General features: G+C 35.8%; 5 protein-coding genes across 5 annotated transcripts in view; 2 read left to right on the top strand and 3 right to left on the bottom strand.

Annotated features, from left to right (window-relative positions):
- Positions 1-6,654, bottom strand: part of LOC145730746 (uncharacterized) — a 40,347-nt gene extending 33,693 nt beyond the window's left edge. Inside the window, exons 1-2 of the mRNA XM_081982111.1 lie at positions 6,497-6,654; positions 4,359-4,620 (exon numbers count right to left, since the gene is read on the bottom strand). Coding sequence (XP_081838237.1) covers positions 4,359-4,527 — 169 coding nt within the window. The 5' untranslated portion in view covers positions 4,528-4,620; positions 6,497-6,654. The remainder of the gene's footprint in view (positions 1-4,358; positions 4,621-6,496) is intronic.
- Positions 6,655-7,162: 508 nt separating this feature from the next.
- On the top strand, positions 7,163-9,035 carry LOC145730734 (tRNA (carboxymethyluridine(34)-5-O)-methyltransferase alkbh8). The gene has a single exon (XM_081982086.1). It carries the CDS (start codon positions 7,224-7,226, stop codon positions 9,006-9,008), a length of 1,785 nt encoding a protein of 594 aa, XP_081838212.1. The 5' UTR covers positions 7,163-7,223; the 3' UTR covers positions 9,009-9,035.
- On the bottom strand, positions 8,971-10,669 carry LOC145730737 (DDB1- and CUL4-associated factor 13). The gene is made up of 4 exons (XM_081982088.1): positions 10,492-10,669; positions 9,730-10,444; positions 9,375-9,675; positions 8,971-9,319 (listed from the first exon to the last, which is right to left on the bottom strand). Exons 1-4 carry the CDS (start codon positions 10,559-10,561, stop codon positions 9,068-9,070), a joined length of 1,338 nt encoding a protein of 445 aa, XP_081838214.1. The 5' UTR covers positions 10,562-10,669; the 3' UTR covers positions 8,971-9,067.
- A 39-nt stretch (positions 10,670-10,708) lies between these two features.
- On the top strand, positions 10,709-14,412 carry Cog7 (conserved oligomeric Golgi complex subunit 7). The gene is made up of 9 exons (XM_081982085.1): positions 10,709-10,802; positions 10,860-10,949; positions 11,011-11,314; positions 11,366-11,566; positions 11,620-12,033; positions 12,084-12,372; positions 12,431-12,893; positions 13,463-13,709; positions 13,763-14,412. Exons 1-9 carry the CDS (start codon positions 10,800-10,802, stop codon positions 13,930-13,932), a joined length of 2,181 nt encoding a protein of 726 aa, XP_081838211.1. The 5' UTR covers positions 10,709-10,799; the 3' UTR covers positions 13,933-14,412.
- Positions 14,402-16,244, bottom strand: U4-U6-60K (U4-U6 small nuclear riboprotein factor 60K). The gene is made up of 5 exons (XM_081982087.1): positions 15,599-16,244; positions 15,369-15,550; positions 15,109-15,315; positions 14,835-15,053; positions 14,402-14,782 (listed from the first exon to the last, which is right to left on the bottom strand). Exons 1-5 carry the CDS (start codon positions 16,180-16,182, stop codon positions 14,445-14,447), a joined length of 1,530 nt encoding a protein of 509 aa, XP_081838213.1. The 5' UTR covers positions 16,183-16,244; the 3' UTR covers positions 14,402-14,444.
- Positions 16,245-16,270: the final 26 nt, after the last annotated feature.

Below are 16,270 nucleotides of genomic sequence, written 5' to 3'. Positions count from 1 at the left end.
GTGTCTCTCTATTCGTATTCATTTTACTTTGTTCCAGAGTAATCCCTTTTGTATATTGAAATTTACTTTCAAGCTCCCTAAACAACACCAAGACAGTCTTAATTAAAATCTGAGATAACAAGATATATGGCAAATTGTTTATTACCAAAATATTAGCGGAACAAAGAGATTCATTTTCAAGTTGGAACAATGGAGCCATATAAGAAAACCGTTACGGCTGGAAATTGCCAAACTTCAATGAGAAAAAACCAATTAACAGCTAATAATGGCTTGTGGAAGAAAGTTAATTACTTACATAAAATTTCTGGATCCGCAGATAAAATAACAACATTTTATTGTAGTATTTAAACAATGATATCAAATTAATAATTTCCTTAGAAATAACAAAGTGGAGAACATTTTAATTAAAGAATAATAAATGTCGAAAAAGGTTTTAATTGGAGTTTTACTTTTCTCTGTAAAACTGTTCAGAAAACAATCTACATGATTCAATTTGTTCAGAACTTGTATTGTTTGGCTTCGTGATAAGAAATTTTGTTATATTGTACAACGCCAATAATATGGAAGCACGAAACTGCAACAAAACGAAACTCAAATAACCTAGTTTTGCTGTTTCGTTGTTGTTCTGTTCCCATCTTTTCCAGTCCCCGTTTCCTAGTGTTTTGCGGCCGCAGGCCTTTATTTAGAGTATAGTTTGGATGACAAAGTTTTCTAGTTGCAACTTAAACAAAAGCCTGGCAAATTTATAAACATGTGCAGTATATGCGCTTTTTCTTGATCAATCACAAACTACACGTGACGAATGTTACAAAAGCTAAACCAACTGTCTTCTAAAAGTGCAATTATTTAAGGGTGGTTTTCCTCTCGGTGGTTACAAAGCCTATAATTTCCAAGGAACATTTTACCTCAGGGGATAAAAGAGGAAGGAAAAAACTGTAATTCTTCTCCTTTCTACTATTTTTATTAGGTAGAAAAAGTTTTCTTTGTGGCTCTGATATTACACGTATCATTATGTTTGTTTTTAACCTTTGATGGTCGTAACAGATTTTCCAATCGGTGTTTGTCACAAACATTCCAAGCTTCGTGTCCTTTGGGTGAACAGGTTAGACGTGAAATTACTTAGTCCCAACACGCAGTAATTTAATGTGGTTTGAATTACGTTGGCAGGCCCTATAAATTCTAGAAGAACACTGTTCTGGATAACAAATTGGTTTGAAAAACCAGAAAACTTTTTAAACTTCAGAGTGATCTAGGAAACGAGTTTTTAAACATTTCTACAAAAATACTTTGTGCTTATCTAATTTCTCATCCTATTTAGTTGCAAATTGAATTCCTCATCAAAGCAATTGGATCAAAGTTGAGTAAACTCGGTATAAGGTAACGTTGTTTCACTAAAAATTCTCCTAAACCGTTAAAACTACTAACTTTCCTCAAGATTAATACTTATAGACGAAATAATTTCAAGTTAGAACCTAATCTAATAAAACGAAGTAGTTTTGGAGGGTGAAGGTTTCACATCCATTTCGTAATTAAAACGGATATCATAAGAATCGTTAGATAGAAAAGCGGAAGCGCGGGAACAAAGAAAATACCTTTGAATTAATGGTGACTGTGACCTAATTTTGGAGTTTAAGTATATGAAAGTGTTAACATTAACGTTTCCGCACCCGAAAGTCTGAACAATGAACTCTTTGATATCAATTTGCAACGAAAATTTAACAAGAAGTTTGATTGTTACTAATCTGTAGCTAAAATTCGTGAAATGTATTCCTAAATAGCAATTTTATCTAAATGGCTACGTCTAGTCTTTAATGCAACCAATAAACTAAGAAGGGCTGTTCAATTCTAAAAACCATTTCGCTGGCACGGTTTCCAATCCAAAGGGCGCAATTTATTGGGTTTGCGGTGTCGGTGGACGTTTTCTTTATGTTGTTTGTTGCCACAATGCTTTTTCTAGCTTTGATAAATCAGATGGAACTCCGACCCCGGAAACTAACCCCCGGAAACCGGCGCGAGGTGTTTTGCAACCGGACACCAGAAGGGCGAAAGGGAAAGAGGATGGACCAGCGATTTGCCCTTAAAAATGATTGGATGATTGGATTAAGGTTTTATTCGCAACGACACAAAGCTTTTTCCCGGATTTATGCAGGAATATTCCAGTTATTTCCCGGACAGGACAAGAGCTGGATCAATCTACAAGAAAATTCAATTTATTTCCTTTCATATGTAGGTACCAGATTTTCCAGATTTTTTTTGTGATTGGTCAAGAAAAAGCTGCACACACATACTAAGAATTATAAGAAACAAAAAATATGAATATTAACGAAACTAGGCTCTACCAAATGGCGCTTAACGCAATAATGACGTAACTGTAACATTTGGTCATGTGACATACCGAATTTGTGCAATATTTAGCAGCAAAATTAAGGTTCATGCGCAAAACTCGGTTCTACTAGTTGCTGGCTTGTTGTATTTTGCCAGAGTTTCAGATTTGAAGTTTTTTCACTAACCAATAGTTCGAATCCGACCAACAATTAGAAACGTATGTAATTGCAAGTAATTTCAAACGTCGATCTATCGATTTTGCTCCTCAATTATTCAACAACTAAATTAAAGCTTTTACGAGCCACCAATTTACATAACAGTTATTTTACACTGACCATTAACACTGTACAAAATAAATAATACTGTCACCAGCAAAATTTAGCTTAATTTTTATTTTAAGGTGTAATTCCAGTGATTAAAGGTTGGAAAAAATGGTGTAATTCTCTAGGCACCTGGCTAAGTTTCAGTAAAAACGACCGCAATATCCTCAGTGGAAATCCAATAACGGACATATCGCGATTGGTTTAATAAAAGTTAAGAAAAGTTTCCCGGAAACTTCATAACTGAGACAAGCGTCATGAAACTTCTGTGGAAAAGTCAAATTACCTAGAATTTCTCACTGTCTTAGTTACAAAAATGATTTAGCGATTCCAATTTTTAAAAGTATGTTGAAAATGCCAATTAGTTTTCCTTTTTGGTTTGCCTTAGGAGTTTTACGATATTACAATATAAATTTCGGGCAAACCCCTTTTATACTTTTACGGAAACTTTTATCAAAGCTGTTACATAAAATACGGATTATAGGCGGCATTCAGTGCCCGGAAAGAGGAAAACTTTTCTAATAAATCCCCGTAAATTCTTATTAACATTTGAGCGACCGGATCGTGACATTAATTTTATTGTTTTAAAGCTGAATTTCAGGAATTTCCATCCAAATATTTACTACACAAACTACCTTAAAACCCTATGAAATTATCCAGAAATATATGCCTCCTTAATTGAGGTACGTTAACGTCCCTAGGTCATGTCTGTAAGCTAATACCAACCTTCCGTGCCAGTTTAAACCTGGAAAGCACTTAACGTTTTGGTAATTAATCAGACTAGTCGATTAATCATCAGAACGGCCGTAAAATTAAAAAATTAATTTTGTAAATTTGGCCCGAATAGTCATTTATAAAAGTGATGATTAATTTTTTTGCTAATCACAATGTCAGTGGTTGAAGTTATTGTAATTGTTTTTACAAAATTGATACAATAAATGCTCGATATGTGCAGTATTTTGCGTAAATTATTGGTTAAGGAAAAGCAACAAGCTGTTCTGTTAGTCTAATCACAGCACTGTTCCGAGTTTGTAATTGGTTTTTTGTCAAAATTAAATTCATACACTTATACATTCACCATTTGTCAGTATAATGTCAAGAAAATTGGCAAAATCGCTAAAATCCACTCAAAACGTCATTAACACTGACGTACTTGACGTTTTTCGCGTTTTTACTAGCTCCATCTAGATTGTATTGGTCGAATTGCAGGGGCGTCAATTTGATAAGCAAAAAGCTGACCAATTATTTTCATATACCCCTGGGTGCCTATTCTTGAAACAAGGGAAGAGGGTTATCAAGAGAAAGGTATGCAGAATGTGACAGGAACCTGCCATTATCAAGTCTTCAAGTCTATCAGCACTTCTCTTGAGAATCCTGTTTTAATAAACTGGGATTAAAATTTTCAACTGTAAAACAAAATAAACTCCGCTATACAACTACACCCTTTAAAACTATTATTGCGACAATTCATCACTGACTTCCTTAGTAAACAGATGTATCTCACTAAACTTTCTCAATTTTTCCCCGTAACTAACTCGGACTCTAAATGTCCCCTAGATGGTGCAGCCAGTTTAAAATTGGAAGCCGTAAACTTCCAACGCGATTTATAGAATCAGCCCCCGAGCAGTGCGCTTTAACTTTAAAACAACTAACCTAATTACGTCCCACGTTGTCCCCAGAGCGTATAGCGGCACTACAATTGTCTAAACTTACCTATTGACGTAAGAACTCCCCAAACTCGAGTCAAATAAAACAAACAATCATAAACTGTATCACAACTAACCACGCAAAACTTTGAGTAGCGAGATGGTTCGGAATTTCTGACCCCGATGCTGGCATCGATATTGATGCCGATTGGGTTGGTTCCCAATGCCGGAAGCATCGAAGCACTTTGCAGTTTTCTAACAAAAGTTTACTGGAAGCACTACAAATCGCGTAAACACTGCCATACTTCTGGGACGATGATTAAAATTGCCTGGAAATAAGGAAAAGTTTATTAGAACATTAAAATTCAGTTACAAAACTCCTAGCCCTGATCACTCTATTTAATGAAACTATTGTAACCAATTCACAAACTTCTCATGAGTTTAAAAATTGTACAAACTTTTAATTTAACCGCCCTTAGGTCGAAGGGTTTCGGGTATTTAATTAACAGCAAACACTGTCAATAGCGAACTTCGATTCGATTAAAACCATCCAATAAATGACGCACAATCATTTTGATGAGTGTGTGTATGTGGGGGTGCTACACGGTTCTTGGGTTTTCCTATCAAATCCGCTTTTTGTTCGTCAGTTTGAAGTTTATTACCTCTTGGTATTTAAATTAACGTTTTGAAAGACCAAAAAATGCTTGCAAATGTTTCAAATAAACCATGTTAGAGTAAGCTAGAAACATAGCTGAATTCAAGCCCTTTACAAAAACCTTCTGTCCTAATTAGGATTTAAAGCCGCGACCCTTTTCTAACTTTGCTTTTTACCTGCCTCAGACTTAAAGACATTGTTAGCAAGAGACGATTTCTATCCTCAAGCAAATTTACGTAATTTGTGCCTTTCACAAAATTTAACAAATCTTTGTGATTTTATTTTATTGTAGAAAAAAAAACATTTTCAAAAATTTGTGTAAAGTTGTCCAATTTAACAGAACTGCATACAATGTGCCTTCAGTAATTATATGGTCTGTGTAACTTTTCTTTAGATCTAATTTTCTGTGTAATCATAACAACCCAATCCAAATGCAAAGTGCAATGGTAAATTTCAAACCGTTCAATAATTGAAGCTATTATTTTTTATGAGGATTACACCGAATCCTCGGCTTTGATACTGCCATGCTTGTTAACTGGGATAAAAGTGCTTTTTTACTTTTTTCTAGTTGGGATAGCAAAACATGCAAATTCTGTACATTACCTTTGGAGGTAGATTTGAGAGGTTTTAGGTGACATTATATGCACCAAAGACATAAATCAGACAAGTTATAAATGAGCTCCATCAACGTTAACGTGTATTATGGAAGGGTAATTTACATGTGTAATGGAGGAATAATTAACACGGATAAACTTCCGATAGAGCAAGACATATGCTATCGATGATATCTAGTCAGAATCATTAGTTAGGATAGACGTTGGTGCATTAACAGTATTAGAGTAGGTTAGTTTGCAGTTTGTTAACTTTGATACTATTTGAAAAAACTAATTTTCATGCACTACAGTGATAAATCAAAAAAGGAATCCCCGGAATATTGGTTCTAAATCCTGGAAAATTGAAAAATCAATTAGACCAAATCTCGCAATTTTTCACCCGAATATACGGAATAACAAAACCATATTTCAATTCCTATCTGATATAGATGAGTTATGGGATAGAAAAACATACCAGAGTACGTAACTAGTAATGGATAAAAATGGATTTTTTTTAATTAGTCAGTGCTCACCGCAATACAATTTCAGTTTGTCATTGAAGTTAATTTTTTTAAGTCTTTAGTAAAATAAAGATTTGAATCAGTAGAAACCCTCCAGAGGCGATAAGTGATGTTGCCTGTCTGGAACGTCACCCAAATGTATATACCGACATCACAATATTTTGTCAGATCTAATGGCTGTTTAGCCAGCTGTGATATTAATATGCCATTCCGCCAGATGAGACTGGAAAAGCAAGATATGGTTATGCAAAGAGCGAAAATGACACTTTAACGTGTCATAACTCAGGTGGATATGACTCTCATTTTTTATTTAAGTTAAGGAAAACTGTATAAATGGAAACTACCCATTTATTCATATTCTATCAATGTATGACGCGCATTTTATATTTTGTTGCAAAAAAAGTTCTGAATGCAAATTTTTTAACTTAATACATACTTGCTAAATATTTATAAAACACAACATTGGACACCACACAATCAGGCAAAATTTTCAAATTTTCACGTAATTCGCGCCACTTTTTCGGTGACCAAACTCCGAACCAGTAGAGGCAAAAGGTGCAATGAGCATCATCCGACTGACATCCGTGGAGCGATCCCAAGATGCGAAAGAGATTTTTCGGGGTGGGGAAAATCTGATGATGCGGTCGGCGTTTTCCCACAGGCCGTACAATGGACCCAGCCATTCGAGATTGTTTCGTGAAAGTGGAATTTGTCGTATGGTGAATTTTTCCATTACTACGTCCCTAAGGGGCAATTTTGCTATTTTTTAAGTTAAAAAAGGAAAAAATTGGATTTCTTGTAAACTTTTTCTGATCCAAGTTTTCTACATGGTGCATCAAAGGAAATATCAGCAAAAACTAAAAGAAAATTTTAATAATCATAATTGTATTTTTGACTATTGCTATATAAATAAAAGTGTATACCTTAGTACACAGGTACTAAATACTAATACTTTAATAAAGAAAAAATAAAAACAGTTATTTCATAGCAATTAACAAAATTTTCAACTTACCTATACCGGTTTGTTTGTCCTCCAGGAGTTGGTTACAAATCATTACTACTTACTGCCAGCTGTCAAAAATCTTAAACAATTGAGGTTATATTTTTTTTTACCTAACCTATTTCGATATTTTAATGTTGTTTTTAATATTTTTCTTTTAAAAATGTCTTTAAAAAACAACAAATCATTAAGCCAACAGCGTAAACTAAAGAGAAAATTAGCAAAATACCAACAACTACTAAAAGAAGATGACATTGCTATTTCCACTGAACCAACTAAAACTTTGATAATTTGTAATGCTGGTCTGGTGAATGGCTTAATGGAAGAGGCAATTTATGAACATTTCAGCATCCACGGGGCTCTGTCTGGCATATGGATGATTCCTGGAAAGTCTTTTTGCTTCATTTCCTATGAGGAACTGAAATCTTCAGTGTTGGCTTATGAAACATTCAATGGACAGCTGAATATAGCTCAGGACTGTAAACCAATTTATTTGTTGTATATTGAGCAAGTTTCAGTTCCAAGCCAGGAAAACTGCTGGAAAAGTGTGCCACCAGGATTGATAATCATTGAGGACTTTGTTGACAATTTGCAGGAAGAACAGTTGCTGGCTTTATGTAAGTTTGAGAGTGGGACTTCAAGTAGCATGAAGAATAGATTAGTTAAACATTTTGGTTATGAATTTCGCTATGATATTAATAATGTGGATAAAGACCAACCTTTGTCTGCAAGTTTACCAGATGAGACTCACTTTTTATGGACTAAACTTGCAGAAACGCACATGCAATTTGCTAGGTTCAAACCTGATCAGTTAACCATCAACCATTATTTACCTGGTCAGGGTATACCCCATCACATTGACACTCACAGTGCCTTTGAAGACCCAATTGTATGTCTATCACTAGGATCATCACTTGTAATGGAATTTAAAAAGGACAATCAACATCTTAATGTATTGTTGCCACAAAGATCTTTACTCATTATGTCCGAAGAAAGCAGGTACAGTTGGACCCATGGTATTGTACCAAGAAAGTTTGATGTCATAAAAACTACCAGTGGCTTCACATGTTGCAAAAGAAACACCCGTGTATCATTCACATTTAGAAAAGTTTTAAAAGGTGAGTGTCAATGTTTGTTCAAATCAAAATGTGACTCAGAATCCAAAAAAAGCATACTAATTAAGGATGATATGGCATCCCAATTAGAGGAATTACATGTACATAATGTGTATAATGTTATAGCAGACCATTTTAGTGACACTAGACATAAGCCATGGCCTAATGTTTTACAATTTGTCCAATCACTGAATGCAGGGGATATTTTAGTGGATGTGGGCTGTGGCAATGGCAAATATTTAGCTAACAATCCAAATATTTATGATATAGGCTGTGACCGTAGTATTGGCTTAATTGACATATGCAGAAACAGAAACTTTGAAGCTTTTACAGCAGATTGCTTGTATATTCCTTTAAAGGATAACATGGCAGATGCAGTAATTAGTATTGCAGTTTTGCATCACCTAGCGACTGAAAATCGGCGGTTAAAAGCACTAAAAGAAATAACTAGAGTACTTAAAGTGGGTGGCAAAGCTTTAATATATGTTTGGGCCAATAATCAAGTGAGTAACCAAGAAAAATCGGCGTATATAAAGCAAGATAGAAAGAACAGGAAAGGTCCAATTGAAAGTAAACAAACGAGTGAGAAGTCAGTCCCCTTAAAAACTGGAAAGGTGTCACTTCCTGTGCACACAAACAGGAGTAACTTCCAGGCTAATGACGTTTTAGTTCCCTGGAAACTGAAGGATGTGAATAAGACTACATTTTTAAGGTTCTATCATGTGTTTGAAGAGAATGAATTGGAACATTTATGTAGACAAGTAGGGAGTATTGATGTTGTAAAAAGTTACTATGATCAGGGAAATTGGTGTATTCTGTTACAGAAAAAATAATTAATAAAAGTGTTAGTTAAATTAAAACATTTTTCATTCAAATATTGTCTGACAAAAAATTATTGAACTTCCTTGACGACATGCTTGTCTCTCTCAGAGACATAAGGAACTTCACCCTTCTTTGAATGTTTCCTCCTATTTCCCTCCTTCCTCTTCTGTTTCTCTTTAATTGTCCTCAACTCCTTCTGGGCATTATACACATGTTTGGGCACATGCCTATGCCTGCTAATGCGCTTTATTTGAGGATGACTGGCAAATTTCTCTTTTAAAACTTCAGCATACTGCAAAGCACTCCTCTCTCTTGGCCCCAGCTGAAATTTTAATTTTAATACACTGTTACCATAATTGTGTTCATTTTTCACTTACAGGACCAAGTTTTTCGGAAGCTCGCGCTTTCCAAATACGAATGTTCATTTCATCTGATCCACTAATAATAAATTTGTTATCCAAAGTCCAGTGGACACAGGTCAACCTTTGCATTCTCTTTGTGTGGTAAATTTCACGTGAGTGTCCATAACCAGTTTCAAAAATCCTAATAGTTTTGTCATAACTGCCAGAAACAAACTCTCTACCAGTGGGGGCATAGTCCACAAAGGTTACAGCACCCACATGATCCATATGGACATTTATAGGCTTTTTCAAATTTCGCGTATCAAAGCTATAAAGGCTGTAAAACAAATACAATTAAATGTTAGTTTAAAGGGGTTTATCAATAGTTTACTTGTAATCCTCATTTGCCACAGTGAACATAAAGGCTTCCATAGGATTCCAAGCCAATTTATTAGGTCTTAGCTTCATAATAACCTTCCTCAGTGGTCCATTATCCCTCATGTCATACAAAATTACACTTCTATCACTAGCACAAGCTCCAAAGATATTTGGCTCCACCATATTGAAAACAATGTCCTGAAGACTATCAACCCCCCATTGATAGGTCCTCAATGGTTCATTTCTAGTTTCCTCCCATAACTGTACAACTTCTCCAGCTGTAGCAAAAATTGGACTTTTCCTATGATGAGTAATAGAAGTGACCACACTTTTGCTAAGAACTGTATTCACTGGTTCTTCTTCCTCCCCAAACTGAGGAGTTAAGGCGTTCCAAGTCTTAATAGTTTTATCATCTCCAATAGTAATAAAATTGTCTCCTTTAGGGGTGTAGACAATACCTCTTACAATTCCATTGTGAGCAACAAATTCCCTTACACAACATCGTTGTGGAATATCCCACACTCGCACTTCACCGTCAAAGGCGCCGCTAATTATAGAGGACAAACGTTTAGGGTGTTTGGCAACGCAAGACACACTGTCTCTATGTCCATCCAGATTGCCCATAAATGGCTTAGCAAACACTTTTTCAAGTTTAACAGCATTTAAGGCTCTAGTGTATTCGCGAGCGGCTTCAAAAGGATGTAAAGCGGGGTCGTAGTTGCGAAACACTACAAAATGTGGTTGTATTGAATGGAAAAGTAAAGTTTTAACTTACCTTTGTGAATTTCTTTTTTGGTGCCGCGCAGATATTCGTCTGCTGACCGGCTAATTACTTTAACTTTCATTATTTTGATATGGGGCACAAATCGGGGTAACAAGTAATGTTTAGTTAGTTTTTAACACTGGTACACATTGTTCAAATTTGTAAATAAAATTTTATGTTAGGTTAGGAGCTTCAAATCAACAGGTTTCTTCTTTACGTAATAAAGTCTAGTCCAAGGAAATGGTAGAGAAGAAATTCTTACTTTGAGGTTAGAATTTTTGTTATTTGTTTTGATTTAAATGTACTAAACGTCATCAAAAATGGTAAAAGTTTTTTATTTTAATTAGTTTAAAATTGCTTATTATACTCTAATTTCACAGGACATCAGCTCATTCTCAAACGACAACTTTGATATAAAGGAATGGGTGAACGAAACTTTGAAAGCTGGGGAAACCCCAGATAAAAAAGATGTAAGGCACTCAAATCACTTTACTAACAATAAAATTAAACAATATTTGAATTTCCTGACAGAATAATTACACCATGGGACTGGTAATGAAGCTTCAGCTGTACGTGCAACAAGTGAACAATTCACTAGAGAGTAGTAGTCAGCAAGTGTTGGCATCATTACCAAAAATTATGCGCGACTCTAAATTGTTACAACAGGAAGCCCTGGTGTTGAAAGAGAAAATGGGACAGGTAAAACAGGAAATTGTACAAATTGAACAGGATACTAGGAAGAGTATTGACAGTATTGAGAAGCTTGACAAGTTGAAAAATAAACTTGAGGTGGCTAAGCAGGGTCTGCATGAAAGTGACAACTGGACTGTATTAGGTATTGTGTTGAGTTTTATTTAGAGCTAGAAAGGCATAAGATGGTTTGTAGTGAATGACTTGGAGGAAATATTTGATTCTAAAAATATTGAGGCAATCTCTAGTAAAATACTAGGGATGCAAAACTCTTTGAAACTGTTAGTTAATGTGGCTGACTATGAAGACAGAAAGCTGCAGTTGGAAGGTTTAAAAAACCGTTTAGAGGCTATTGCAAGCCCTGTAATTGTTCAGGCTTTTACAAATTCAGATGCAGGTTGTTGGCTAAAATTTTGCTCAAAACTATGTTTTTAAAAAATTAAATTGCAGAACAAGCTGTTAGATTCGTACAGATATTTTCGTCAATCAAACGTACGCCTCAATTAATGAAATACTATCATAACTGTCAAAAAGACATTTTGGTGAAAAAATGGCGCAGTCAGCTGGAAATTGAACAGGATGAAACCATAACACAACTGATTTACAATTATTACAATATTTTAATTTCTAATTGGCATACTCAGAGTAAATGGTTTAATCAAGTATTTATGGGCGAATCGGCGACGGACTCTTTAATTGCAATTTACGTTGACGTCTTGACTTGTTTAGACCCTTCTTTGAATGAGTGCATTGATGCTGCTCTTAAACAAGTATCAGATAAATTATCACTTCTATTTGATGTTAAGCAGATTGCAAAACAATTTGCTGAAAACATGTTTGATATTGTCAAACAAAACACTTCAGGTCGGTTTTATGTTTTTGATTAATCTGGTTTAATAAAACATTTCATTCAGATCAAGCTGTAGAGAATTTAATGAAAGCAGTCTACAGTCACTTAGTGGTGTATGTGTGCAAGTATTCTACTTATGAACAAGTCAACTTAGTTAAACAGTTAAATGCACTGAACTGCATCAAAGATGAGTTGCCTGACACCATTCAAGCTTTAGGACTCAGTGTCCATCAAGTAATTGATTATGCTTTGGAAGCAAAGAAGCGCTGTCAACAGCTGACTGAAAATTGCGGCATTTGTGGTTTGTTGACTGCTTTAAGAGAGTATTTTTCAAATTACGCAGGATTCTACAGGTGTGTACATTTTGTCTCAGATTATAAAACATATTGCAGTTTGTTGTCTGCATAACAGGGTGGCTCTACGACAAATTGACCGGTCGAAAAGGCTTAAAGAAAACTGGAACACATTTCAATTATCTTTTTCACTGCTACAACATACCGGAGACGTGTTACTGAAAATCCAACAGTTGGAGAAAGATTTGACTTTAACGGTTTTAGAGCTGAATAAGAGTAGTGATCTAGTAAAATTCAAAAACTTGTTGTTGGATAAAGATAATTTGAGGGAACACGAATCGTTGATTAAATGCGTGACCGAAGGCATTCAGTTGTCATTATTGGACTATGTTACCAAAGAATTCACGAAACTTTGCACTGATATCCACCACACTACATATCAGGTGGCTTTCGGGCCAGTTTCCGCCCATTTAGAGATTGTTTCTGCCGCGGAAACTTGGGCGCAGTTTGACGGATCGAATTTACTGAACAACGCTGATTTACCCGATTACAGTTTTTCACCACAAGAGTATATAACACAGGTATACCAGGTGTCCAAGAGCACCCTGGACATAGGAGATTAACATGGAAAAACGGTTTTGATTTTTTTGCGCCTATAGGGTTGATTTGATTGAAAAATCGTATTAATGAAAGTTGTAGTACCTATCACGGACTAATTTTCTGTATTTTTTTCAGATCTCTAACTTGAGCCCTTTTGTCGTAAAATACGAACAAAAATGCGAAAATTTTAACTTTTTACCTGCACTGTATAAGCGGTTGTCGAGCAACCGTACCAGCAACAATGAAATGTTTACCCGTTGCCCGACAACCGCCTATACAGTGCAGGCCAAAAGTTTAAATTTTCGCATTTTTGTTCGTGTTTTACGACGAAAGGGCTCAAGTTAGAGATCCGAAAAAAATACAGAAAACTAGTCCGTGATAGGTACTACAACTTTCATTAATAGGATTTTTCAATCAAATCAACCGTACAGGCGCAAAAAAAATCAAAACCGTTTTCCCATGTTAATCTCCTATGTCCAGGGTGCTCTTGGACACCTGGTATAAAAAATAATGCAAGTAGAATTCTGAGTCTAAGCTGCGCCCTTTGTAGATTGGCCAGTACTTAATGGAGCTGCCGCAACATTTGGAACCGTATCTGTTTAAAGACAATCCTGCTCTGAGTTGCGCTTTGAAATCGATAGACCAGGAATACGCGGATGCGCCTGATACTGAAGGGTCTTTAGCCCAAGTATTTTTACAGATAGTGGCACGTGGAACGTGCAATACATTTTGCGATAAAATTCTATCAATTTCCACCTTAAGCCAAACGGCTAGTCGACAATTGGCGCAGGATATAAGTAAGTTAGGCGGTAATTTCCAATCGCGCAATCACGTTTAAATTAAATTTTAGATTATCTCAATAACGTGTTGCAAGATTTAGGAATAACAATGTCTGATAATTTAGAGCAACTTTCGGCTTTATTGAAAGTGCCATCTGACCAGTACCAAATCCAGAGCATGGGCCATTCGGCTAAATATGTATCCGCTATTAGACAGATTAGAAACATCACCTCCAATTAGAGACCACGCTCAATTTGTAAATCTTAGTATAATTTTTATTCAGTGCATTCACCATGTGTCAAGATTTCTGTATTGGTAATAAAACTATTCCTGGTTATGACGTTAAAAAAGAGTCCTGTGACTTTTAAAATAAATAGAATCTTTATTATCGATACCTCAAACCAGAAATTCTTAGCTTGTTTAGTCTTCAAAAATTATTTGAAAAAATCAAGCTTGGTAATAAAAACCAATACAGAAATCTTGACACATGGTGAATGCACTGAATACAAATTTAGAGTGTTATCTAAACATGCAAATTTTCCAAATGATCCTCCAGATCTTCATAAACGTGTAAGGTACCACCCTCTGTTGGACAGCCTGTATGTAATACAAAGTTAAGTTAATTAAAATTGGAAAACAGTAATTCAACATTTATGGACGTGAATAAAAATTCAGAGTGAGCTGGATAATTGCTTACAAACATAAATAATAAATTAGAAACTGACTTTTATTTAAAATATGTATTAAACTTATCAATATTCAGGTGCCCACAATTTAAACGTCCTATCATAAGAACTAGTTGCGATATAATTGTTATCGGGCGATATATCGCACGACATAATTTTTCCATCATGTCCCGACAAAGTTTTCAGCGGTTGCCACGTTTTACTCCTCCAAATCTTCACTTTACCATCGTACGACGCCGTTACCATGTAACTGCCTTCGTCTTTTTGGTACTTTACGTCCGAAATTAAATTGTTGTGAGCCGGTATGGTGTACAATTGAGAGCGTTTCCGCAAATCCCAAATTTTGCATGTGTCATCCTCACTCGCGGTTGCTATATGATATCCGTTTGGAGAAAAATCGATTCCTGCAATAAATACCCTTAACTCTTCACATTCGAGCAAAACCAGTAAATTTACCATAAATTGACTTTAAGTGGCCTTCCATAAACATAATGCAACGACCAGTACGTAAATCCCAAACACGTCCAAACGAATCTAAACCCCCAGAAGCGCACACAGACCCATCAATTTGGAATGCCATACAATAAACTGGTTTAACATGACCTTCTTGATGCAACACTTCGGTGCACTGTTGCAAGTCCCACAACCTCCAGGAATTGTCAAAACAACAAGTTCCTGAAAGTTTCAAATCAGTTAACACTAGAGTATTTTTACATTTATAATAACCAACCCAAAAATCTTCCAGAAGGATGAAATGCAATCCGTGACACTCTGTGAGGCATGTGACCTTCAATATCGGCAATCGGTTCTTCACTTTTAAGGTCCCATAACTTAACTGAACCATCTCCAGCACATGAAGCCATATTACAAATACTTTCATCATTTGAAATTGTGGCTTTAGGGTGAAATACTATTGCCCCCACATTGCAAGTGTGGCCTAAAACAAGCAAATTGCAGGTATAATGATTTGCACTGATTTGATTTGGAAACCTTTTAATGTTTGTTGTAAAGTACAATCTGGCACTGACCAAACTTTACAAAGTCCACTCCATGAAGCTGTGGCTAACAGCTTAGAATTGGGTGAAAATGTACAATATGAGATTGGTCTAGTATCACCAACTTGTGAGGAATGAATAGCCATTTGATGGATTTTCTTTTGTAATTCCTGATACCTGTTTAAAACCATTAGTTATCAATTCTTGTGTAAAATCAAAACTTACTTGGCAGTTTTGGTAGTAGCAGGCAAGTCTTGTAACATCCTAGCTTCCTCCAACCTTGCTTTAGCTCTTGGCAGTGAATACTCAGCAATCCACCTTCTAGCAATAATTAAAGACTCTGGTCCCTCATGATACCATGTTTGTTCCTGATCTTTCTCAAACAACTTCCTCTCTTCTTCAGCCTCACGGCGTATAACTGAATCTTCCCCTAATCGGCTCAGTATATCCCTCAAACGACTGCGCCGTTCCGCCGGACCTTCCCCAAACAAACAAATTGGCTCCCCCAGCTGCCGCAAGTTTCGTTTCACCTCCCCATCATCAGTAGAAACATTAATAGAACGCGCTTTTTTACGTCGTTCAAACTCTTCCAGCAAGGCTTGTTTGTCTCTAGCCATTGCTTCTTCCAGTTCCAGATATTCATTTTGTTCTTCTGGAGGTGGTGGCGCGGGGGCTGAGGGCTCAGGCTCTGAACTGTCTGAGCTTTCTTCATCTTGCATCGCCTCCAAGCGGGCCCTTTCGGCATCTTCCAAAGATCCATAGTGGATAGTTTTGGTTTTTTTCACATAATTTACCTCATCATCAGACATGATGTTTTATTCCTTTATAGGAACTTGGTTAATCAAAGTTTGTTTATGCTTTTTAAACAGTTAATAAATTATTAATTGAGGTTAGGTG

Source organism: Ips typographus, linkage group LG6 (genome assembly GCF_016097725.1).
Source record: "Ips typographus isolate SLU linkage group LG6, UJ_Ityp_2.0, whole genome shotgun sequence".
Classification (NCBI taxonomy): domain Eukaryota; kingdom Metazoa; phylum Arthropoda; class Insecta; order Coleoptera; family Curculionidae; genus Ips; species Ips typographus.
The sequence above is the reverse complement of the archived record's forward strand: the minus strand, read 5'-3'. Positions and strand labels throughout refer to the sequence as shown.